Genomic DNA, 24,530 nt, shown 5'->3' with positions numbered 1-24,530 from the left:
TCATCCCCCGTGGCTGGCGCTGGCTGGGACCCTGGCCCGCTTCTCCTGTGAAGGCTCCTGGAGCGAGTACCTTAGGCCTGGCACAGCCGCCAGGCCTCTCCTCCTCCTCTTTCCCCTTCTCCTTTTCTTGGGTTGGCAAAAAGTCCGTTTAGTTTTTTCTCTAAAATAAAAGACACGTTTTTCATTTTCACCAGTAACTTCACTGATGTGGTTATGCTGAGTCAGTGGGCTATCTCCTGCTATTGGCTTCCAGTGGGCAGAGGCCAGAGCTGCTGCTAAACATCTTCCAATGCATGAGACAGCCCCACAGCAAAGAGTAATTTGCCCAAAATGTCAAGAGTACCAAGAAACTTCACAAATCACTTTTGATGCGTCTGATCAGTCACAGCGCCTTCTCCATACAAATCTTTTTTTGCGTTTCACTTGTGTTTTTACCTTTCTGGAAGTAATAAAGCATAATACGCCAAAAGTGTTGCTTATTTTCTTCCATCCTCAATATTAAAATGGCTGCACAAAAATTCACCAATTTTCAAGTTGTTGTTGTTGTTCTTTTCTTAAATGCACGCTGACCCTGGGTGGTGTGGCTCAGTGGATTCAGCACTGCCTTGCGGACCAAAGGGCCGCCAGTTTGATTCCCAGTCAGGGCACATGCCTGGCTTGCACGCCACGTGCCCAGCAAGGGGCGCGCAAAATGCAACCACACATTGATGTTTCTCTCTCTTTCTCCCTCTCTCCCCCTCTCTGAAATTAAATGAATAAAATCTTTTAAAAAGTAGAAAACAATTCTTAGCTTAAAACGGGCCAAACTGGGTTCCTAGACTAGAGTTGGCTGACCCCTGGAATATAGGAATAGAGTTAGTTTTGTATATTGACCTTGTATCCTGAACTCTGCAGGATCATGCCCACTGCAACAAGCTTATGCTGTTATTTCCTCAGTCTTAAAAGCTCTTCCCTCCACCCCACTTTTCCCCCAGCTAAGGCACATTTCTTTTCTCCATTAGTCAGAAAACCCCTTCAAAGACTGATCTATGCTTGGGGTGACAAATGTCTCCTCTCCCGGCACACACAGGCTTTGAGTTCCCACGAAGGGTCGTGATGATGGGTGAGAGAGGGAAGAGTGGCCTGAGGGGCCTCGGGACTCACTGCACCTCGTGTGCGACTCTTAAGACACTCCTGGGCCTGAGCCTTCACTGTGGCTGTGGGGCCTTCTTCCTCCTCTGAGCGGCGCGTCTGGGGCTCTTCCTGCTGGAAGGTTCAGAGATGACAGGTTGTAAGGGCCTGGTCTCCATCAGTGCAGCATGTATGACTGTGTGACTGAGAATAAGGGTATGTGTGACTGTGTGTGCAATTGTGTTCATGTGTTTCCATGTGAGTGTGTGCATGTAATAGTGTGTGGCTCTATGTGCACGTGCACATACTTGAGTACATGAAAGCCTACGTGTGATTGTGTGCACACGCGCATGAGTGCGGCCGTGTGTATGTGACTGCCTGCAATTGTGTGAGCATGCGGTGCATGTGTGTATGTGCAAGGGCGTGAGTGTGTGTGTCTTGAAGTCAGTGTGACTGTGCGCCCCAGGCTGTGCTCCTGCTCACCACAGCAGCTGCTGTCAGCGGTCCCCGCCCCGGGGCCCAGACCCCAGCCTTGCAGCAGGTAAGACTTTCAGGAGAGGTCATGTCCCTGCGAGCAGCCTTTACGGATCGCCATGGGCGCCTGTTCTCTGCTCCCTCCCAGAGGTCCCCAGAGGGACTGAGCTCCAGGCGCACACGGTGGGGACTTCCTTTCTAAGGCACATTTTCCCTGCGTTCTCCCTGTCCCTGACCCCCTCCCCGTTTTCCTATGGACATCTCCTCCCGAGAAGCCACTTGCAGTTGAAGTCTTGTCTCAGGGTCACCTCTGTATAAGGTAATTGCACACAAGTCTTTGCATTAGAGTTTGCTTCTGGGTAACCCAAATGAAGACACACAGGTAGGTTTGCTCTCCCAACCCCACAGGACTTTTTTTATTTCCTTTTTACCACAAAGGAACAGGAGGCTTAGAAAGGGCAAGTCACATGCCTAAGGTCACATAACTGAGGAGTGGCAAAGCTGGGCTCTGGCCCCAAGCCCAGTGCTTGTTCCCCTCCTGGACCCCCTTCCTTGCTAAGGGGCAAGGGCGCGGGAGAGACATCGCAGACAGTTATACATCTAACAAAGTATGTGCAGGATCTCTATGGCGAAAACGTCAAGACACGGATGAGAGAAATCCAAGAAGACCCAGATGAATGCAGACACATGCGTTCGTGGATTGGAAGACTCATTACTGCTAAGATGTTACGTCTCCTCAAATTGATCTATACGTTCAAATAAATTATAATCAGAAGCCTAGAAACAGATAAACTGATCATAAAATTTACATGAAAACACAAAGGACTTAGAATAGACAAAAAAAATTTGAAAAGGAAAAATGTGACTGAAGGATTCCCATGACCCTTTCAAGATAGACTGAGATAAACTGTTATATTATTTTGTAACAGTAATCATGGTAGTGTGGTATTGGACAAAGATCAGACATATAAATCAATGGGACAGAAGACTCCTGAAATAGACCCCCTCAAAACTGTTCAACTAATTTTTTTTAAGAACACTCAAGGCAAGTCAATGCACAAGGGATGGGCTTTTCTACACACAGGACTGGAACAATTGGGCATCGTATGCTGAAAAGAGCCAGCTCATAACTCAAGCTCTTTCTTTGGGAGGTGATCACAAAGTTAACACAATATGGATCTTAAAACTAAATGATGTAGAATCTAAAACTAAAAACTTTTAGAAGAAAAATGCGGGGAGAATCTTTGTGATTTGGGGTTGAACAAGCAGTTCTTATATTCAACACCATAAGCATAATCCATAAAAATAAAATATTTACAAATTATATTTTATGCATTTTAAAAAACTTGCTCTGTGAAAAAAATTTTAGGATAATATAAACATCAGCCACAGACTACGAAAAAAGGCTTGCAAATCATATATCTGACAAAAGATTTGTATACAGAAAGAAATGTAAAGAACTCTCCAAGTCCTATGATAGGAGAGCAAACAACGAAGAAAATTCACTGGGCAAAGGTTTGAACAGACATTTCACCGAAGAAGATATATAGATGGCAAATAGACACATGAATAAACGTTCAACATCATTAATCATTTGAGACACAACTACAATAATATACGCTGGTATAACATTGCACACTCATAAAAATGGCGCCTGAGTTGTAGTTGTGGAGCATTACTCATTGGGATTTGAAATGACACAGACACTTTGATAACAGTTTGGTCATTGGTTCTAATGTTAAATGTATGTCTATACTATGCCCCAGCTCTCCCACTCCAAGAGCAATGAACCCTTATGTGCACATATTCAGAGCCTTTTTTTTTTTTTCACAAGAGCCCCAAACTGAAAACAGCCCCCATGCCTTCCAACTGGCAAAAAAATAGTGGCTCATTATTGTGCTAGAATATTACTTAGCAATAAAGAGAAACTAAGTATTGAGACACACGTACACACACAAATCTCCAAGTGAAAGAAAGTAGATCTTAGGATGAAGAACAGACAAATGGTTGCCAGGGGTTGGGGGTGACCATGGTAGTGGTTGTCGCACGACTCTTAGCAGTTCTTAAAACTTAGAACTGTGAGCCCTGGCTGGTGTGGCTCAGTGGATTGCATGCCGGCCTGGCAGCCAAAGACTCGTGTGTTCGAATCCCAGTCAGGGCACATGCCTGGGTTGTGGGCCAGGTCCCCAGGTGGGGGTGTGCAAGAGGCAAACTGATTCATGTATTTCTCTCACATCGATGTTTCTCTCCCTCTCTTTCTCCCTTCTCCTCTCTCTAAAAATACATAAATAAAGTATTTTTAAAAACTCAGAACTGTACACCTTATAGAGCAAATTTTACTTTCTGTAAATTTTTAAAAATATACGATTTTAAGACAAGGCAGAGGGTAACTGCACACATAACTCGCATACACATACAAAACAATATGTGAAAAGGACAGGTCTTTGCCTAAAGAAGAAGAAACTGGGCAAACAGAGGGCATCTGGAGTATCAATCATTCCCAGAGCGCAGTTTATTTTTTCCATGAGTGAATGTCAAAATATTACACTTTAAATGTAGGAATCACCTGACAGTCTTAGATAGTGAGCGTGGAGCTCTTCCTCAGGTGATCTAATGCACTTCAAGCAGGGACACATTTTGAAAATCATGTCCTTTCAAGGTTGAGATATATCTCTGAAACCAAGCTGACCACATTCACTTCTCTCTACCACTCACCATTTGAGCAACCTGAGTAAGCGAGGTAACCCCTCGGGTCCACACAACCAGTGGGAGGATAAACTCAGTGTTCAGGCCCTGACCAGGGAGGCTCGGTTGACTGGGCCTCATCCCACAAAGCAAAAGGTTGCCGCTTCGATTTCCAGTCAGGGCACATGCCTGGGTCGCAGGTTCAGTACCCGGGCGGCATTTTCAGGAGTCTCCAGGCCATCCATTTAGGTTCTATGAAAGGTTTGTAATCACGTCCATACCTTACACGACTGTATGTGTATCTACACATACAGTCGTGTAAGGTAACACATAAGTAACGAAGTAACACATAAAAGTGTTACTTCATTAAAAGTAACACAATGTGCATGAAAAGGACTCCGGCAAAGTGAGACAAAATTTTCAATTATTTTCTAATGTAATGCCATCTTTTGAAAAACAATGAAAAGTGGCTTGAATGTTTAACACTTAAGAATTGATTTTATATCATGTAAAGATGATTTAATGTTACAGAAAGATATCCACAAGATATTGCTATATGAAGAGCCCAGGTTAACAAAGATGTACGATACAATAGCTCTTTTTTGTTTGAGGCGAAAAATCACATAACATAAAATTGACCCTTTTACCCACGGTAAAGTGTACAATTTTGAGCATTTATTACATCACAGTGCTGTGCAACTACCACCGCTATCTACTTCTAAGACATTTTCATCACCGGAAAAGGAAACCCCGCCCCTATTCGCTCTCAGTTCCGGTGACCCTGCCTGGCCCCTGACAACCAAGAGTCTGCTCTGTCTCTCTGGATTCGCCTGTTCTGAACACTTCATGTAAATGGAATGACACAATACGAAACCTTCTGTGACTGACCACTTTCACTTAATGTTTTCAAAGTTCATCCGCGGCGTCGCGTGTGCCAGCGCGTCCTTGCTTTGGTGACCCTGTCGTGCTCCTTGGTAAGGACCGATCACATTCTGTTTATCCGTTCATCTCTTCACGGATATTGGATTGTTTCACTAAAGCCAGTTTTTGGCAAATGTGAATGGCGTCACTAGGAACATTCGTGTACAAGTTTTTGTCTCAACGCCCGTTTTCAATTCTTTTGGGTATGAATCTGGGAGTGGAATTGGTGGGTCATATGGTAGTTTGGGGCCTAATTCTTTGAGGAACCATCAAACTCTTCCCACAGCGGCTGAATACATTCCCGCTGGCAATGTATGAGGGTTTTAGTTACTCCGCATCCTCACCAACACTTGTTATTTTCCTTTTTTTAGATTCTTGCCATCGTAGTGGGTGTGAAGTGGTATCTCATTTTGGTTTTGATTTGCATTTCCTTATGACAAATGACGTTGAGCCTCTTTTATGTGTTTGTAAGCCAGTGAAGCAGAATTTTTAAACAGAAGATTACATGCAAATGGAATACATTAAGATGTAAGTTAAAATTTTTAAGTGAAAGGATTACATGTGTGTATGTAATAGGTATATGTCAGGGAATGCTGATTGTTTTGCTATGTTTGGATTATTGCTATGGATCTTTTTCCATTGCTATGGAACTTTTATCTCTTTTCCTATTTGCACATTCTTCTAAGAAGGTGTGTCATTATGGGAACAAGAAAAATATTTTAAATAAAGCAAGGGAAAATGATTTTTCGGCTTTGATTACATGAAATACTTGCTCATTCTGTGTTGCAGGCTTTTCTTTATTGTGCAGCGCGCGAGTCTGCCAGCGCCCACCCGCGGGCGCCGACGCGCTCCGACACTTGGGCCCCTGGACCCCCGTCCCTGCCCCGCCCCGCCCCGCCCCGCCCGGGAGCCGGAACCGGGGAAGCCGCTGTCCGCGGTGCTGCTGGGAGCGTGGCCCCGCCCGCTCCGGCTCCTCTCACCCGCTGCGGACCCAGGAGACCTCCACTTCCTCGAGCGTCTAGGAGCCCACTGTGCCCAACCCCTGGCCCACGGGGCCCTCGCAGCCCAACACGAAATCGTAAATTTACTTAAAACATTATGAGATTTTTTGGGTTTTCCTTAGTGTTTCTGTATTTAATGTGTGGCCCAAGACAACTCTTCTTCCAGTGTGGCCCAGGGACGCCCAAAGGCTGGACATCCGATAGGCTCAAGTCCAGTCCAGGCCATGCATCTCTAGGGGAAAAAGGTGTGTTTTTCCAGTTCTTAGCTTCAGGCCAGCTTCGCACCAAACACCCTTGTAATTTCTCAGATGTAACCATCGATATTTTAATTTACTGAATCTTCTAATGACAGGGTTTTGTTTCTTGGGGTTTGCTTTTTTTTTTGGCACTTGTTCTTTTTTTTCTTAACATTTTACTTTTTGATCGTTTTCTTTAACAGCAGGTTGCCACATCGCCTGAATTTAATATTAACTTGTATGATTCTTTAAAAATTCAAAATTTGGAATGTGAGGCCCAGACAGGAAAAGGGAGGACGTTCGTCCCCACTAAGGACTGAAGCTCACCCAGCGATGGCTGTCGTGTTGCATGTTCTTACTTATTCAGTCTCCACAACAGGGCATAGAAGGGCTACTAGTGAAGAGTAAAGGAACCGAGGCTTAGAGAGAGAAGTGATGTTCCCCAAGCCAAACAGCCAGGAAACAGCAGGCTGGGGCTGTGCTCTTGGCAGCACGGCTCGGTGTGGGCGACCCAGGGTCCTCTGGCCCTGGCTGCTTCTAGGCGCCCGCTCCACCTTCCTCAAAGAGCAGCCTTGTCCTGGTGACCCAAGGTGGGTCCTGGGGCTTGTTATCTTTAAGGACACATTGTAGCTTAGTAACCACAGAAACACTGTGAAGGATTCTGAGGTGAGAAAAGACTGCGTTTATTAGGAGAGGTCAGCGTGGCCGGAGCCCAGTGTCGCTATGGTTTCTCCTGTGTGACTCACAGCCTCAAATGTGCCCTTTAAGCCCGTCCTTAACCCTGGGCCCTCCTGCTCAAACAGCTGCCATGGTTCCCCATTACCGGCACTACAGAGTCCTTGCTTGGGCCCGAGGAGAGCCCGCAATCAGCGTGGGGACCTGGGCTGGGCTGGGCTGGGCTGGGCTGGGCTGGAGAGGCAGTCAGGGTCGCGGGCTCAGAGACGGGGCAGCGGTGACAGCACAGTGTTTTTCCTGGGACCCTGCACGGGGAGGTGTGCGGGCTGGAGCCAGGCCAGGCGCTGGAGGGTCACTGAGGGCCCGCGCCCAGCGGCTGCACCCGCAGCCACAGCCCGCCCTCTGCTCGCAGGATGAGCTCGGGCTTCCTGCGCGGCTCCGCCTGGTCCGGCAGGACGCGGAAGCGCAGCAGCGTGAGCGCCAGCACCGCCTTCATCTCGGCCATGGCGAACGCCTGCCCGATGCAGTTCCTGCGGGCGGGCGGGCGGGAGTGGGAGCTCAGACCTCGCCCGGGACCCGACCCTGGACCCCCATCCCCGCCCGCAGCGGTGGAGAAGGGGCCTAACCGAGCCGGGGACCCCCGAGCGGCCTGGGACAGGCCCTGGCTCCAGCCCCGACCTCAGACCAGCGCACAGCGGAAAGGGGCTGTGGCGCATCGGGGTCCCCTCCTTGGACCCACCCAACCCCCTTTCCCCAGACCCTTACCCGTAACCTACCCTCCGGAGGGAAGGGTAGGAGAGCCAGAACTAACAGTCTCCTATCTTCCCCCTTCCCCGCCCCCACTGCCGGGCCTGGGATCTCAGTCCCAGGTCCCCGGCCCCATCACCCACCTCCTGCTGCCCTCACCTGGGCCCGGCCGAGAAGGGAATGAAAGCCAGAGGTGACCTCTTCGGGGCGGTTTCCGGGTCGAAGCGGAAGGGGTTATAGACCTGGGGGGAGGCCGAGACGGGGCCGCTGGGTGGGGTCTCCCAGGACAGCCTGTCTTGGGGAGGCAGGTGTGTGTGATGGGGGGCAGGGGTGTTTGGTTTGCCAGGTCAGGACCCTGCTCCCTCCCCTCGGTCTCCCAAGGCGAGGGGACAAGGATGAGGGGAAGCGGGAGGCAGCACCTCAGGGTCCGGCCACACGGATGGGTTGTGATGGGTCCCAAAAATACTGATAGCGCAGATAACACCTGTGGGAGAGGAGGGGCCAGTCAGGGCAAGAGGACCCTCCTGCCAGACGGGCCCCTCCTTCTGCCGCGGTGGCCCCTCCCCCTGCCACCGCCAGCACCTTTGGGGATGACCCTGCCGTCAGGGAGCGTAATGTCCCGGGTACAGCGGCGGGCGATCATCGTGACTGGGGGGTGCAAGCGCAGACTCTCCTTGATGCACATGGTCAGGAAGGGCAGCTGGGCCAGGTCGTCCCTAAGGAACACCCCCAACAGTTGTTCCCGGAGCAAAACCAGAGACACTCCCCACAGCCACCCCCATGGTCCTCCTGCCCCGGGAGATCCTCTTCCCACCTCATTCTGACCCTCGTGCCTGTAACAAAATACATTCCAGATGAACCGAAGCTTTAAGCATTAGAAGGTCAAAAATCACAAAAGTTGCTAGAAGAAAATGTAGGTTGCTATTTTTAAAACCATTTCTGAGCAAAACACAGCAGTCAGAGGGTAATCTTAAAATTATTGCATAAAAAGCTTTTAAAATTATATAATCACCAAAATAAACATCTTTATGACAGCTTTAGAAGGTTATTTGAGTAAATAAGATCCACTCCATACTCTAAGTTGGGATGACCCGATGTAAAAGTGCCAATTCTGTCTAAATTAATCAATATATTTAATGCAATCCAATAAAATCTACGCGCTCACGTGCACACATGCATGTGTGTTTGGCACTTGATTATGATATTTATTTTGAAAGAATTAAAGTTCATTAAGAGCTAGGTCAATTTAAAAATAAAAGATCAAAGAAAGGGAACTCAATCTACCGAATGCTAGAACCCATAACAAAAGAGCAGTGAATTAAAAAAGCACCCACCGGTGTGATATTGTTGCCGGAACAGGAAAACAGACCCATGGAAAAGAATAGGGAGCTTGGAGACCACATGCAAATAGGTGACATGTAAGCATCTGGTAAAGGAGGCCCCACGGACCCTGGGCAATGGATAGATGGTTTGGTAGAAGGTGCTCAGATACCTGATGATGTGGAAAGGAAAAGAACTAGATCTTCATCTACTACCTGCACAAGGTGATGGATGTGTTAACTCTCCTTATTGTACTCATTGTGCAATAATAATGTTTATCAAATCATCACATGGTACACCTTAAACCTACACAGTGTTATATGTCCATTATAGCTCAGTAAAACTGGTAGGAAAGGAAAAGAGGAAGGCTTATAGTCATTGTGAACCGCTTTGTATTGTACCATTTGAATTTTTACCAAGTGCATAATTTTTTGAAGTTGGGAGAAAAACATTTCTCCACCTCACGGGGCTGCCATGCTAAGCCTAGGGGAAAAGGGCACTTCCTGCAAAGTGTTTGTCCAGTCTAACATCTCCTTTCCATCCTGCAGAACTTGCCCCAAGCTGGGCCCTGAGCCCTCAGGCCCCAGCTCACCCCCTCCAGTTTACCCCTGGAGTCACAGAGAGATATTTCTAATGCCCACATCTGACCTGTCTCTCCCTTGCTCATACACCTCCCATGGCTCCCCATTGCCCTTATGTTAGTCATGACTTTCCCTTCAAGAAAGAGTCTGCTGTGCAGCTGCAAGGAGAACAACGGCTGACATCCTCCAGGGATAGGGTGTGTGGGCACTGCTGCAGCATCCACACCAAGGCCACGCTCACCTGGGCAGCCCCCTGCCGGTGACTGAGCACGTGGCCACGACTGCCTGACGACTTCTGCCCAACGTGAGACCCTCATGGCAGCACCTGCCTGCTTTTATCTTTTATCCTACGTCAACTTCCCAGAATTGAAGTGACACCCTTGCAAACTCCTAACACGGTTTCCCAAGTACTCCCAGGGGGGCTTCCATGACCAGCGCAGCGTCCGTGGGAGCCCTCTGGTTCCTCACACTGTGAATGCCACAAGGACCCAGCCAACTTCACTCCCTCCCAAATAGGCCAGGCTCACTCCTGCACGCTTCTGGCCTTCGCACAAGCTATCGCTTGGTCAGGAGCGCTGTCCACTCAATGTGGCGAATCCTGTTTGCTGTTTCACTACCCGTTCTCACCTCCTCTCCTCTCGGCCCCAGCCTTGCCCAAGTGCCTCACAGATGGGACTGGACGCTGAGTTGGGAAAGAGCAGGCAGCGTGGCCATGTTCGCTGAATGAAAAGACAGATGGTTTTTTACCCCCCAAAGGCTTCTTGGGAATCCCTGGAATAGACTATTAGGTGGGAATTAGATAAAAGAGAAAAATTAAGGGGAGCAGGGGTCTTTGGGGAAAGATTGCAATGTCAGACAGAAATGTAAGAGAGGGAGGAGAAGCTGAACACAGGCCGGGTGACCTCTGTTCTTCCAAGCAGCCCTGTGGGCGTGAGACTGACACCCACACGAGATTTGCAGAGGAGAGGAGCAGCATTCAGGAAAGGAACCTGATTTTAGTACAGTCACATAGCAAGTTAGTGGGGTGATAAATGGAGACACTCAGATCTTCCTGTCCCCAAAGCTGGCAAATGTCCCCCTGCTATCCAGGCTGGATGCCAGGCCCTGCCTCTGCGCTCTGCTTCCATCCCCTCTAAAGGGGATGATGGGATGACTGAATGCCACGCTCCCCAACAACAAAGCTCCTCCCTCCTCCCCGCTGGGGAGCAGAGCCAGTGCCGGGGGCGGGGCTCAGGAAGAGCCAGGAGAACCTGCACTCACCACTCGATCTCTTGAGGCTCCCGGTCCCCCAGGAGCTGTTGCACCTCCTGCCGGCAGCGCTCCTGGTATTCCGGGTGCCTTGCCAGGTTGTACAGGACCCAGGAGAGGCCGCTGGCTGTGGTGTCATGGCCTGAGGGGCAGTCGGACACCTTATGTTAAGGGGCAGCCAGAGACCCTTCTGTGAAGGCCCTCGGGGAGGGCAGGGCGGGTCGGGCGGGATGGGGTGCTGCCACCAGCCAAGTCCCTGGATGGAGAGACCCACCCCCTCTGTGGTCCCTCACCGGGACCCTTACCCTCAAACATGAAGGTATCAGCCTCGGCTCGGATGTCCTCGTCTGATAACCTCTTCCCATCTTCACCCTGGAGAAAGGGCAAGATACCTCATATCACGCTGGCCCTGAGGGTGTCTGTGTCTAACCTGAAACAGTCCCTGGAGCTTCATTATCCAAGCAGGACCCTTCCCTCCTCAGGTCCAGAGCTCACCCGACACACTTCCTCCCTGGTCTCCCGCCTTCTGTGTCCTCCCTCCAGACAGCTTTCTGCATAGCCATGTCTGCAGCTTATCTCACCCCCACTCCTCCCTTCCTCAAGCATCCTCCATGGCTCTGCAGTGCCCTCTGCTTCAAGGCCAAGTTCTTTGATCTGACATTTGAAACCAATGCCCATTCTACCTCTTGAATTCAGATCCTGGAGAAGCCCACCTTGGCCAGCAGGAGAACATCAATGAAATCCAAAGTCTTGGCCTTAGCCTTGGCTTGGAGGGAGTCATGGGAACCCTGACTGATGAGGGCGCGACGTCGTTCCCTGATGACAGCGTCTGTGAAGTTGTGCACCAGCTTGCAAGCCCTGCGGAAGCGCCACCCATTGGGGGTGAGGTGGTACAGGAAGTCCATGCGCAAGAATAGATGCTGGGCCCGCTTTACCACGAGAGCACTGAGCTCCAAAATGGAAGCAATATATTCGCTGGGATTCCTGCAGGAAAGGCCAGAAAAGGCAGGTCCTTAACACACATGAAATCCTGGGAGAACTCCCATCCCTGCCAGAGCCCAAGACCATGCTCAATCCACAAGAGCTCTCCAAACATGCTTCCACCTCTCTGAGCTGCTTCACGTCCTAGATCCCAGGACAAAGCTTAGGCATCGTGCTCACCTCCTGTCTCCCCTGTGCAATCACTGGACTTGCCCATTCTTCCTTGGTTTCTCTCAAATATGCCCCATTTTCTCCACTAAGCTCAGTCTTCCTCTTCACAGTCTCCTTGCATCCTGTGTCTACACAACAGTTGATCATCTCTAGGCTATAGACTCAAAGCTCGGCTTTGGCCACAACCCTCATCTGCTCAGACACTTTCCATGGCTCCCTGGAAAACTCAGGATAAAGTTCATACCTCTTTGCCTGGCTTTGGAATGTCATTAAGGTCTAGCCCCTGCCAAGTCCTCCCACCTCGTCCAAAGTGTCTCCTCACTGATACACATACTCTGCTCATTCTAGCCTCCTGTCCTTTAGCATACATTTCTACCTACCTGAGAGGATCATGCTTTCTCTTTCCTTGTCTTTGTCTCTCAACATCCAGCTCTGACCCAACTCCTCCAGGAAGGCCCTGGTGATTATCCTGGTCAGTCCTCCCTCCATCTACTCCCTTGGGTCTATGGTTCATGTTCCCAGGCTCTGGACAGAGACTCACTCCTGGCAATTGCTGTCAAAACTGAAGACACATTTCTGGAGACTGTCCAGGGTCATGAGGCTGATGTGTTCAAACATGTCCAGGCGGGTGTGGCCCTCCGAGGCCAGGCACTGCCACTTGGCCTGGACAGAGAAGGGGACAGAGCTGTGCCTTCCCTGAGCCCTTCTGCCAGCCCAGCTACCTGGGTGGGCTCTCTTTGTCCTCTGCCCCAGGCGCCCATCCCCAGGGAGGACCAGGCATGAGTGGGAGTGGAATCTGTTACTCTTAAGACATGAAGACCCCAATGCTGAGAGTCAGAAGACTTGGGTTCAAAGTCATTGCCCTCCTCTGGGCTCCGCCTGCCAAGTTTTCAGTAAAGTTAAGATGACCTATTTTGGTGTCAGACAAACCAGGTTAAAATTCCTGATCCACCATTCATAAGTCACTCCCTAGCTATGTGAACTCAGGCAAGCTCCCTAAGCTCTCTGACCTTCTGTTCCATCCTCTGAAAAGTGGCAATAATAGTCATCTCTACCTCGTAGAGTTGTTAAAATTAAATTATACAACATATGCCATAAAATGGGCACATCATTTTTTAGTATACAGTAAGTGCTATGTAAGTAACTGTTAGCTATCATCATCATCTTCATCACCATCATAGTGGTAGGTGACTGCAAAATGTTTCCTTTTTTTTTTTGCCCCTCCTTATGTCCTCATCCTTTGCAATGAGACACTACAGTTCTTCCATCAAGAGGTAGAACCTCTTCATCTACCTCTTGAATCTGAGCTGGATGTGGGACATGCTTCAGCCAATAGAAGATGGAAATGATGGTGTGATCATTCTGAAACTGGGCTTCAAGAGGTACTGCATGTTTCTGCTCATTCGCTTGGAATGTACTCTCCACCATGCAAGAGAGCCCAGGCTAGCCTACTAGAAAATAAAAGGCAAATGCAGGAGTCCAGTTGTATGACCAACACCATCCTAGACCAGCCAACAGCTTGTCAAGCCTCAGACATGAGACAAGGCTGAGCCTGGATCAGCATCAGCAGAGCTGTCTTCTGAACCCCATCAGGACCCCAGACATTGTGTGATTCCAGCCAAGACAAGAACTACTCAACTGACCCATCATCTTGTGAGCAATAACAAATACTTAATTGGGTTTTAAGGTGGTATGTTATGCAGAAAAGGTTACTATTCAATATTTATGGCTATGATCTTGAATTTAGAGGGCTTCAGGAAGCAGACTAGAAACTAAAGCCTTCTGAACACTAGTGCCAAGAACAGGATTCCATTACACCATCATGACCACCCTTTAATAAAGGATTATTATCTCCATCCAACAGAGCCAGGACTCCAGAGCTTGTGTCTGAGGCCACCCCCGCTTTCCCAAGGCTCCAGCTGGGACTCTGGGTTTAAAGAACTCACGTGCATGATGTCTGCACTCTTGCTGAAAATTTTCATGTAGGGCTTCAAGATATCAAAGTGGAAGGCAGGTGTCAGCAGACAGCGGTGGTGGCTCCACTTGTCACCATCACTTAGCAGAAGCCCATCCCCTAGTAGAGATGGCCACAGGGAGTGGGCAAGGGCAGTGCCTTCCCCTGGCCCCCCAAGGGTGGTGTCCCAAACCCCATCACCCTCAGTTACTCACCCAGCCAAGGCTTCATGATGTAATAGACAAACGTGTCCTTGGGCATGGTGGTAGCTGACATGAATGAGAACCATCAGGGACCATGCAGAGGGGGAGAAGTGGGACTTTTGGAGGAGGGAGAAGGAGCCCAGCCAGGGGTCTGCATTCCCCCTCCAAGCCCAGCATAGCAGAAATAGGACAAGGGCAGAGGAAACAGGGAGGAAGTGGGAGGCCAAGGGGGACCAAACCAGGCCACAACACAGAGCAGAGACAGAGCCCAAAGACACACCCTTACATGTTTAGATGCACCCCAACATGGCATGATATGCCCAGCACACCTTGACATGGCTCTTACATGATCCAACATGTTCTACACCGCAGAGCACAACCCAGCACACTACAAAATGCCTTTACAGGGACCTTAGACATCTGTCTGCCCCAACACTCTCTGACACCTCCTGGGACATCGGACATGCCCCAAGATGTGTTAACATGTCCTGATATGGCTCCAACATGCATACCGTTCCCTGTCATAACATAGCATGCTCTGACATGGCCCCAAAGACAATCTGGCATGACCTCAGTGTGTCCCACAAACAGGACTTAAATACAGTTCCATTAATGCCCCAGACATGGCTGAGGCATGACCCAGACTTCCTCAGTATTCTCACTCTGCATTAAGCACTTAACTCAGGGGCTCCTCTGTCCTTAAAGAGACCAGGGGATCCCTCCCAGATACTGAGCTCCACTCATCGTGACGAGCTGCCACTGTTCCTGCCCCCGAAGGCCAACCAGACACAGTTAACCAACCTGGGGTCTGGTGGACCTTCCCTGACAATAGTCTGGCCATCCGCCTTCTCGTCCCAAATCCCCTTCTAGCTTAGGGTCCCTCCCATCAGGGGCAGCTAGGGAGGGCAGTTGAGAACAGCCAGAACTAAGATGGAAGCCTCTGCATGTCCTGTGGCCTTGAGGAGTCACTATGACTCTCTGAGCCTGTTTTCTCACCCAGGAAATGCCCACCTAGCAAGGATGCCTGTGGAGGGACATCTGGGATCGGCCTGTCCAGCGCCCATGCCCTCCTACTGGAACCAGCACCCCATCCCTCCACCGCTCTCAACCCAAGCAGTTAGGAGGGTGGCCATTCCAGCCCATCCTCCCTTCCAGAGCTAGGCTTAGCGCCCTGAGCCTGGGCAATCAAGTCACAATGACCACATGAGGAACTGGTCCCTATAATCCAGGCCAGGCCAATTTAAGGAATCCTGCCATTTTTCGTGGGCCTGTGCAGAATGAGCTCCCTTTTCCAGAGCAGGTGAGTTCTGGGACAAATTTTCACCACAGCGAGAGTCAAAGCTGGTGCAGAACAGAGAAGTCTGAGATGAAGACCCGTTTCCGATAGCTTTCTTTAAGACCTGGACCCAGCCGTGCCCACGGACAGTCCTCCTTGAGCATCCCAGGTAACAGATCCCCTCTCTTTACTTAGGCCAACAGTGTTGAGGTCCCACCACTCAAAATTGGAACTTTGGCAACTGGAGAGGGTCAGGGACCTTCCCAGGTCCTAGGGTCACCCAGCAGAGGTAAGAGTCCCAGCTCTGGTCTCTACCAATGTTGCCCCATCCCCCTGCTCAGACCGGTCTGCCTAGGGGTGAGAACGGCTGGGAGCTGAAGCACAGGAAGCGGGTGGGGGTTCCTGGGAGAGATACCTGGAGCCTGGAGCAGGGGGGCAATGAACTTAGGGTGGACGAACTGCAGGACGGGGTGGAAGGGCCCAAGCCACCGGAGATGGATGTCACGGAAGCAGTGGCTCAGTTTCTCTACAAGCTGCATGCCCTCCTCATTGTCCTTCACCTGGGAATGAGTGGAGATGAGGCAAAGCATGGCAGGGGCTACAACTCCCCACTGTACCCCCTACTCACTGCACCCTGCTCACCCCCCTAACTCCTGCCTGGATTATTGGTCTCCACCTGCTTCCACCTCACTATGTCTGCTTCTCTGTGTTGGTCTCTGTTTGTCTTTTCTTGAGCCTATCTACCTATATGTCTCTCCCTGTTCCTTCACTCTTTTTATCTCTGTGTGTGTGGGGCGGGGGTGGGGGGGGAGAGAGAGAGAATGGTTGCATGGAAAGGAATAGATTACTCAAAAGCCTAGAGGTGAAAGAGCTACCACCTGGCTGTGAGCAGCAGGAAGGAGTTCAGCACATCTGGGGTGAAATAAGTGAGTGACAGAGAAAGGCGGAGAGGGGAGGACATCAAGCCCAGAACCGAGGGTGGGTAGAGCAGGAGGTTGATTGTGAGGGTGATGGGATCTCCATGGATGGTATGGAGATGAGGAGAGGCAGACAGGGAGTTGAGAGATGGACAGAGAAATAGGGGCTGATAAAGAGAGAAACAGAGAAAGAGCGAGGGAGAGACAGAGAAGAACACATAGAGACAGATAAACAGGAGTAAAAGAAATAAGCACATACACAGTGTGCATACATCTATCTCCTGCTTGTACATATGTATCCATCTATCACCTATTTATGTATCATCTCTCTATATCTATCTATCAATCTATAAGTCATCTATATATATCATCTAGCTATATCTATTAATCTACCAGTCTATTCATCCATCATCTATCAACTATCCATTCATAATCTGTTTATCTATTCATCCATCATTTATCCATCCATAGTCTAGTCATCGATATATCTATCCATCCCTCTGTCCATCCATCCATCATCTTTGTTTATAGTATCTGTCTATATACCATCCGTCCATCCATCATCTCTCATAGGACATCCAGTCTATCTGTCTCTCCTGAAGCTATGGACAGGTCTCTTAATCGCACCACTTACAAATGAGAAACTGAAGCCAAGTCCCCCAAAAGGGGAAGGAGGATAGATCACCTCCTGGCAAGGCGTTCTCTCCCGTCCCTCAGGATGCCCCATCAGAGACTGACAAGTCCGCCAGGGGCTCCAGGCAAGTGGGCTTAAGTTGTTTGTACCTTATGACCTGCTCCCTGCTCTCCAAGGACCCTGAGGCACTTGATGAGACCATTCCAGAGAGGAAGAGTGACTCAGCTAAAGTCACCCAGCAAGTGGGACTGGAGGAGGAAAGAGCGCCCAAGACTGTGCTCCATGTGCAAGTCCTCCAAGGAGGATTTGCAACTGCAGTAACTTTCCAACACTTTCTGCCTCTAGGGCTTGCTGAGAACATTCCAAAATGGCCCTGTGCCTCTAGAATCACCCCAGCTGCACAGGGCGGTTGAAAAAGTCTAGGGCAAGGACTTGGGCTGGAACCAAGACAACAAGGTGGTTCCAAGAGGGCAGAGCAGTCAACAAGGTCAGAGTCGCTTGGAGGTGGACAAGATGGGACTAAGGGACCTGGAGTTCACATTCCCCTCACAGGAGCATGACGGGGTGGGTCAGATAAGCGCAGGTGAGGATCAAGTGGGGAAATGGAGGCAACAAGGGAGGGCAAGTCTTTGTCCTTGAGGAGAGAGCTGAGCACGCAGACAGGCGGCCGTGTGCAATCATGCAGCACTGGAGGCGGGCGGGTTGGGGGTTAGTCGCCACCCTTTTGTCTCTCTTCATGAGCTTCTCTGGCATTATCATGGAGAACTGATCAGAGGACATGGTGACAGCTCAAACAGGCAAAAGTTTTCCAAAGGGCCTTGAAGGAAAGCTCAAGTGGCATCAGACTTCAGCCCACGTGCAAAGGGTGGAATCCAAGCTAAACGTATCCAGGGAAGCGGGGTCAGACGGGGAAGGGACTGGATACCCTGGCCGGGTCTAAGATGGGAGAAGAAGAGGCGGAAGGAAGCTGGAAGGAAGAGGGGCTTCTGGTCAGAGAGTGCAACACTCAGATCAGTGGCTTTGGAGGTAGAGCCTTTACTGCTGACTGCAGAGTCCAGAGTGTAAGTGTGGCAGGTGGGGGAGGATGCAGCACAGACAAAGGCCTCTGGGAATAAGACCAGGAGTGGGGGATGGGCAAGAGGAAGTTTGGCTGCAAGGGCAGAGGCCAGAGTGGTTTCTTCTGAAAGGTGAAGTGGTTGACTTTGATCTAAGGTGGGCAGTGGGGCCCACTCATAAACCTGGCAGTGGAGGGCAAGGAAAGAGGAACACCTGGGGAGTCAGACAGGAGAGACTGTGGGCCAGCGGTGCCCCACGGGGCGGGGGTGCGGAGGTCACAGTTCATTCCTCTGGGGAAGCAGAGGCCCGGAGAAGAGCCGACACTGGCTGAGGCCAACAGAGGTGGGCCAGGCAGGGAGCGGACTCACGGAGGCCTCCAGCGCAGCGGCGGGGACTGTGGGGACACCAGGACACCTGGCTCTGTGCAGCACACCTGAGAAAGCCTCTGAGGTGCACTGATGAGGAGAGACAGGCAGGAACAGGAGTTGGAGCAGGTGTGGGGCAAGCGATGGTAAAAACAAGAAAGGTGTGGGGGCATGGGGTGCAGAGAGGGGAGAAACGGACCTGCTGGGGAGTGAGGGAAGAGGGCCCTCTTGCTTCTCTGCTGCCCTGGGCCCGGGCCCCAGCCCAGGCCCGGAGCCACGTTCCCAGCCCCTCGAGGAGCCCATCCACCCTGGTACCTAAGACTCATTTTGCTGCCCACACTCACCAGGCCCAGGTGACCCAGAAACCAGTTCCGCCGTGGGGGCTCTGGGAAACATCGGAGGCGGCAGCAGGTGTCGTAGAATCTGTAGGACCAGGCCAGGGCGCGGGCCAGGAGCCAGGAGGCCGCCAGCAGCAGCAGGAGTAGCCACGGGGAGGCCACCAGGGGCCCCAGTCCCAGCCAGGGCAGGCTCAGCTGCAGCATCCTGCAGGGCGGACAGAGGGGGCGCTCCTGAGGCCGAGGGGGGCAGTACCAGGTGAGCTCAGGGCAGAGACCCGCTCACAGGCAGAGGCAGATGTGTGAGGGACAGGGACACAGAGGGGCAGGCGGGTGCTGGGCCAGGGCAGGGAGGGCTCGGAGATGGGAGAATGGGGCTCAGGAGGGAAGGGAGACCCAGGGAAGTGCAGGGGGAGAGGGAGAGGAAGAGAGAGAGAGAGGGAATGAAGGAAAAGGGAGAAAGACGGACAACTGAAGAACCGCTGAAAGGAATCAGCCTGTAACGGGCACAGCCAGGGCCCCCCCAAAGGGTATTTGTAACGGGGTCCATAGATTGGTGTGTCCAAGAAAAATATATATTCTCCCCACCCCAGGGCAGACCGCCATGGGGGATGGGAGCCTTGGGAGTGATTTTGTATGTCAGTAACTGGATAGCTTCATTCCTCATATGCAAAGGGGGTTATTTTGTATATCACCAAAGCTAATCAGAAAGGTTTCAAAGACTTTATACAGAAGGTAACTGGGAGAGAGAGAGAGAGAGAGAGAGAGAGGCCTGCAGGAGAGAGAAAGGGACACAGACTCTGGGGAACAGTGTGAAGACCACGCGGGAAGAAAGAGGGGAGCAAGGACTCTTGCTAGTGGGCCGGGAGAAGGTGCCACATGGTTATGGACTAAGAGCTGGAGATCCTGGCGACGCAGAGGATGGTGCTGAGACGCGTGAGAGGCCTGCCTGGCCGAGCCCCGGACTTCTGTTCTTTTTCTTCTGAAGGACGGTACCCTGACTGGCCTGACTGGCCTGACTGGGCAGAGGGGGGGAAGGCAGGACGGTGTGTGTGCTGGTGGTTGTTTTGAAGGGATTTTGAGGTTTAAGGGTGACATTTAGCCATTAATCAAACCTGTATAACTTTTGAATAAATAGTTTCTTTCCTTTTCACCGAACTCTCATTCAGAGCCGTAATTCCAACGGTGGAGGGCAAAGGACCCACAACCGAGGGGTCCCGGGGAAGGAGGGTGTTATTGTTTCGGTAACAGCATCTGGGCACCCCTCCCACGGGTCCTTTTGTCCGGTAACGAGCCAGTGGAAGGTAACCAGGGGCTCCTGTTACAAGGAAGTCCCCCTCCCCGCGGGGCCGGCTGGATCCCTGGAGCCACCCTGCCTTGGCCAGCACACCACCCCACCCCGGGCCATGGTCCTAAGCCCGGTAGCCTCAGCCTGGCACCTTCTCCCTGGAGTACCTTAGCCCAGTAGCCTCAGCCTGGCACCTTCTCCCTGGAGTACCTTAGCCCAGTAGCCTCAGCCTGGCACCTTCTGCCTGGAGCACTTTGTCCCGAGCAACCTCCTGGCCTTCCTCCTAGGGTCCTCGGTTCCTGGCTGCCCTCTTAACTGGAGGAGGCTGGGCTTGGAGGATTTTGAGCCAGCCAATCCCTGTACACCAGGATGCTTCCTCCCAGGTGGCAGTCACCCAAAGTTTGAAGCCAGAGCCTGCTGGGTCCCAAGAGGAACCCGTCAGCATCACATCGTGTGGGTGCTGCATCCTCAGGACTCAGAACCTCCCTTGTGGGATGAAGAGCAGGTTGGGGGGTAAGCAAAGGTGACTCTGGGCCCCCAAGTTTACTACCCTACCCTTCCAAGGCTAGGGCTGGACAGTTAAAAGCTTGAACTTGATCATAGAGTCCTGTCCCAAGTACCTCCCCAGAGTCTCCAGGGCACCACAGCCCTGCCTCCAGGGCCTGACCGTTGTGAATGGAAACAAAGAAACCAGCCTGGCAGGGCACCATCTCATCAGATGGCCTGGCCGCTGACACTTCTATTTGTTCATAAGACACACTGCATACTGTAAGGAAGTCCAGGCCACGTGGAAAGTCCTCACAAGTGTAAAACTCTGATCAACAGCCCCCGCTGATCTCCCTGCCAACAGCCAGTTATCAACTGCCAGCCACACGAGAGAGCCAGTTAGACCGTCTGGCCCAGCTGAGCCTCCAAATGGCCGTTTGATGTGCAGAATCAAAAGAGAAAACAAAATGGTCATTGTTTTAAGCCACTAAGTTTGAGGAGATCTTTGTTATGTGGTAATAGTTTGCTGATACACCTACTGCGTCTCTCAATCTCTCTCTATTTACTGGGTGATGACTGTTCACAAAAAATAGGCTGACTAGCATGAAATCTGCAGTGGGCAGACTTGTGAAGTGTGATGTGTCATAAAAAGAAGTCATTTGTCCCCTCTCCTTCCCAAGTAAGTAGAATAAATGAATATATATTTTTTCTCTTGAGAAAAATATATACCTTAAGGTAAGTCTGTATAAATCTTAAGATATGAATGTGTATATAAGATTTATGTCACATAGGTGATAATAGATAGATGATGAATACATAATGGATGAATGGATAAATAGATGATTACTAGATAGATGCTATTAGTTCTGTTTCTCTGAAGAACACTAACTAATTCACAGGTGAATCTAATTCCTCTCTCTGTGAACCTGAGTTATCCTCAGTGTCTTCTGGGACCTGGAGTCTAGATCATGGGAAGACTTGCAGCTTCCTTCCAGGACCCTTGGACAAAGCTGCCATGAGACGAGAAAGCCCCAGCAACCCCACAGAGAGGCCCGGCATTGTCAGGAACTGAGGACCTCAGCCAACAGCTGACACCAAACAGCCAGTCATGAGGCTGAGTTCTTCTGGAAGTGGATCTACTGGCTTCAGGCAAGCCTCCCAGCTGAGGCCATATAGAATAGAGAAAGCCAACCCAACTGAGACCTGCCAAATCGCAAACGGATGAGCAAACTAAAGTTTGTCAGTTGAACCTAATAAACTTCCAGGAAGTTCATTATACAGTAATAGTCTAACTGGAACAGATCGTATTTTTCAATCTCTTTGGAATCCTCAAAAAATGATTACATATGGAAGCATTTGAGATCTTGCTCACTGGCATATGTCATCAGTTTGGCTCAAATAAATTCTTATAAAAAATTCTCTTGCCCTGACCAGTTTGGCTCAGTTGGTTGGGTGTCATCCCACAAAGTGAAGGGTACCTGTTCCATTCCTGGTCAAGGCAACATGCCTGGGTTGTAGGTTTGGTCCCCGGACAGGGTGTGTATGAGAGGCAACTGATGGATGTCTCTCTCCCTCTCTTTCTCCTATCTTCTTCTCTCTAAAAATAAATAAATAAAATCTTTTTAAAAATTCTCTTTAAAAAGTGGTTATGTGTGCATAAATGTATGTGTGTGTGTATAGATATATATATGAAAATGCTCATATATGCAATTTTTAAAAACTAAAAAAACAAAATCTAAATAAACTCCTGGGCTGGGGTGAAGAGCAGAAGTAGGATTTCCCTTTAAAATTTTTACTTTTGCAACTTTTTCCCATCAAGCCCATGCGATATTTGGAGACAGGAGATAAATAAAGTGCTTATAACAACATTCCCTTGACACACGGCCAGCACCAAGCATGTGTTTGCCATTATTTCTCTTATTTCATGACAGAATGAAGACACAGAAACCAGCCGTGACTGAGTCTTACATCCTCTGCTACACACAGCGTGGACATTACTAGCGGTGGAGGACCCCACCCCTCCGCCCTTTGCAAAGAAGAGGGCTCCCAGGAGGGGAGCAAGTACTGGACTTGGGGTCAGATGGCCCAGGGTCAAAGCCCAGCTTTGCCGCTCTCCAGCTGTGGACCTTGGGCAAGTGACTTGCCCTCTCTGACGCTCTCGTTCCTCCTCAGTAAAAAGGGCGAACTTACCGGCCTGCGGGGGTCGAAGGTTGGGTATAACAACAGGCCTGCGTACGTATGTGAGTTTGCATTCCCTGAACGTAGGCTGTGATACAAGGACTCAGATGCAAATACTTTATTCTGAACCAAAAATTCAACTGCAAGTTGTTGCTTTGGGAGGTGATCCCAAGTAATACCAGTAGGGCAGTGGGGTAGTGAGACAGGGAAGGGAAGGCAGCGGGGAAAACCTGCCTCGGAAAGGAAAGGAAGTTCCCGTCGCGGGCACCTGGGGCTCGCTCCCTCTGGGGACTTTTGGGAGAGAGCGGAGAACGAGCACCCAGCTGTCACTAGTCAGGGCTGCTTGTGAGCCCATTACTTCTCCTGAATGTCCTGCTTGCTGCAAGGCAGGGTGGGGATCTGGGCAGGGACTCCTGGCTTGAGCAGGAGCACAGCCTGACGTGGACAGTTACAGTCGTTCAATGAGTGGGGTTCTCCCCTCCCTGCTCTCTCTCCAATACACCCAGTCACTCAGTCTGTCTCTGTCTCTCTGTCTCTCTGTCTCTCTCTGTCTCTGTCTCTCTCTCTGTCTCTGTCTCTGTCTCTCTCTCTCTCTCCCCGCCCCCCACCAAACTCCTTAGAGCCTGTCGCTCCAGAACCTCCCAGCAGAGGGAGCCTCTGACACGCTCAGTAGGGAAACGAGGCCCCACAGCCGTCTGAGACAGCACCAGGTGTATTTTAAGAATCACAAGCAGGTGGAGCCCAGTCCTGGCCCCAAGGGACCTCAGGCCTCCTCTCCTGCCCCACGCATTCACCAAGATCCTAAGCAGAAAGTCGACGTGCATTACAGGCATGATGATCCTGTAAAATCAACAGGAGACCCGAAGTGCAGAAAGGGGCAGTCCTGTGCTAAGGCCACCGCAACGAAGCGGAACCCATGTATGTCTACTCCCAAGGTCAAGATATTTTTGCACCGAGGCGTTGGTCGGGGGCGGAGGGATGGGGTTGAGGGAAGCTGGTGCAGTGTTTGGAGAATGATGAGGGTTTGGAGAACCTCCGTCGGGTCAGGAGTGTTTGACAGGCAGCGTCAGCAAGAGCGGGTGATTCTTTCATGGCCCGGGACCACATGTTTTCGATCACTCTCAGAAGTAGCCTTGGACAGGGCATTCCGACAGACCATCCCAGTACATGCCACCCGAGGGCGCCCCAGGACCAACAGCCCAGCTTTGACGCATCTCCAAGTCCACCCCCCCCCCCCCCCCCGCGCCACGCCCTATCTGCTAACGCCCCTTCTAGGCAGAAAGTCTAGGGATCCAGGGCAGGACCAGGACGCCCAAGAAATGGGTTAGAAAAGGACTTAGGGCCCCCTCTGAGTTCACAATGGTATCGTTGTTGAAGCTGGGGTCAGTTATTTCACTCTGGGGGACTCAATTTCCACCTCAGTTAAATGAGACAATAACAACACCCATGTCATGCAACAGTACCTGTGAGAATTAAATGAGAATATTAAATGGGAAGGATACACAGGAAGCACTCAATTTTAAATCTCTTTATTGTTCTATTAATTTTGCAGACCCCCAGGGCCTGATCCTTAAATCCCTCCTTCGTGAACACACCTACACACACACACACACACACACACACACACGCGTATCTCACTCAGTCTTTGGGCTTTAAACACCATCTAAATGCTGAGGCTTCCCAAATGC

General features: G+C 50.6%; 1 protein-coding gene across 2 annotated transcripts; it reads right to left on the bottom strand.

The window, feature by feature from the left end:
* Positions 1-7,256: 7,256 nt before the first annotated feature.
* On the bottom strand, positions 7,257-19,097 carry LOC129074805 (cytochrome P450 4F3-like). 2 transcript variants are annotated; one of them, XM_054578672.1, is made up of 12 exons: positions 18,894-19,097; positions 15,999-16,137; positions 14,320-14,373; positions 14,097-14,224; positions 12,692-12,813; positions 11,712-11,982; positions 11,304-11,370; positions 11,011-11,140; positions 8,432-8,565; positions 8,269-8,333; positions 8,009-8,091; positions 7,257-7,632 (listed from the first exon to the last, which is right to left on the bottom strand). In XM_054578672.1, exons 1-12 carry the CDS (start codon positions 19,095-19,097, stop codon positions 7,455-7,457), a joined length of 1,575 nt encoding a protein of 524 aa, XP_054434647.1. In that variant the 3' UTR covers positions 7,257-7,454. The 2 variants fall into 2 exon arrangements, with proteins under 2 accessions (XP_054434647.1, XP_054434646.1); XM_054578671.1 differs by having other exon boundaries at positions 15,999-16,143; positions 18,900-19,097.
* Positions 19,098-24,530: the final 5,433 nt, after the last annotated feature.

The sequence above is a fragment of the Pteronotus mesoamericanus genome, unplaced genomic scaffold (assembly GCF_021234165.1).
Source record: "Pteronotus mesoamericanus isolate MK-2021 breed Mesoamerican mustached bat unplaced genomic scaffold, CSHL_Meso_final contig_502, whole genome shotgun sequence".
Taxonomy (NCBI): domain Eukaryota; kingdom Metazoa; phylum Chordata; class Mammalia; order Chiroptera; family Mormoopidae; genus Pteronotus; species Pteronotus mesoamericanus.
This window is presented reverse-complemented; position numbering and strand designations above follow the sequence as displayed.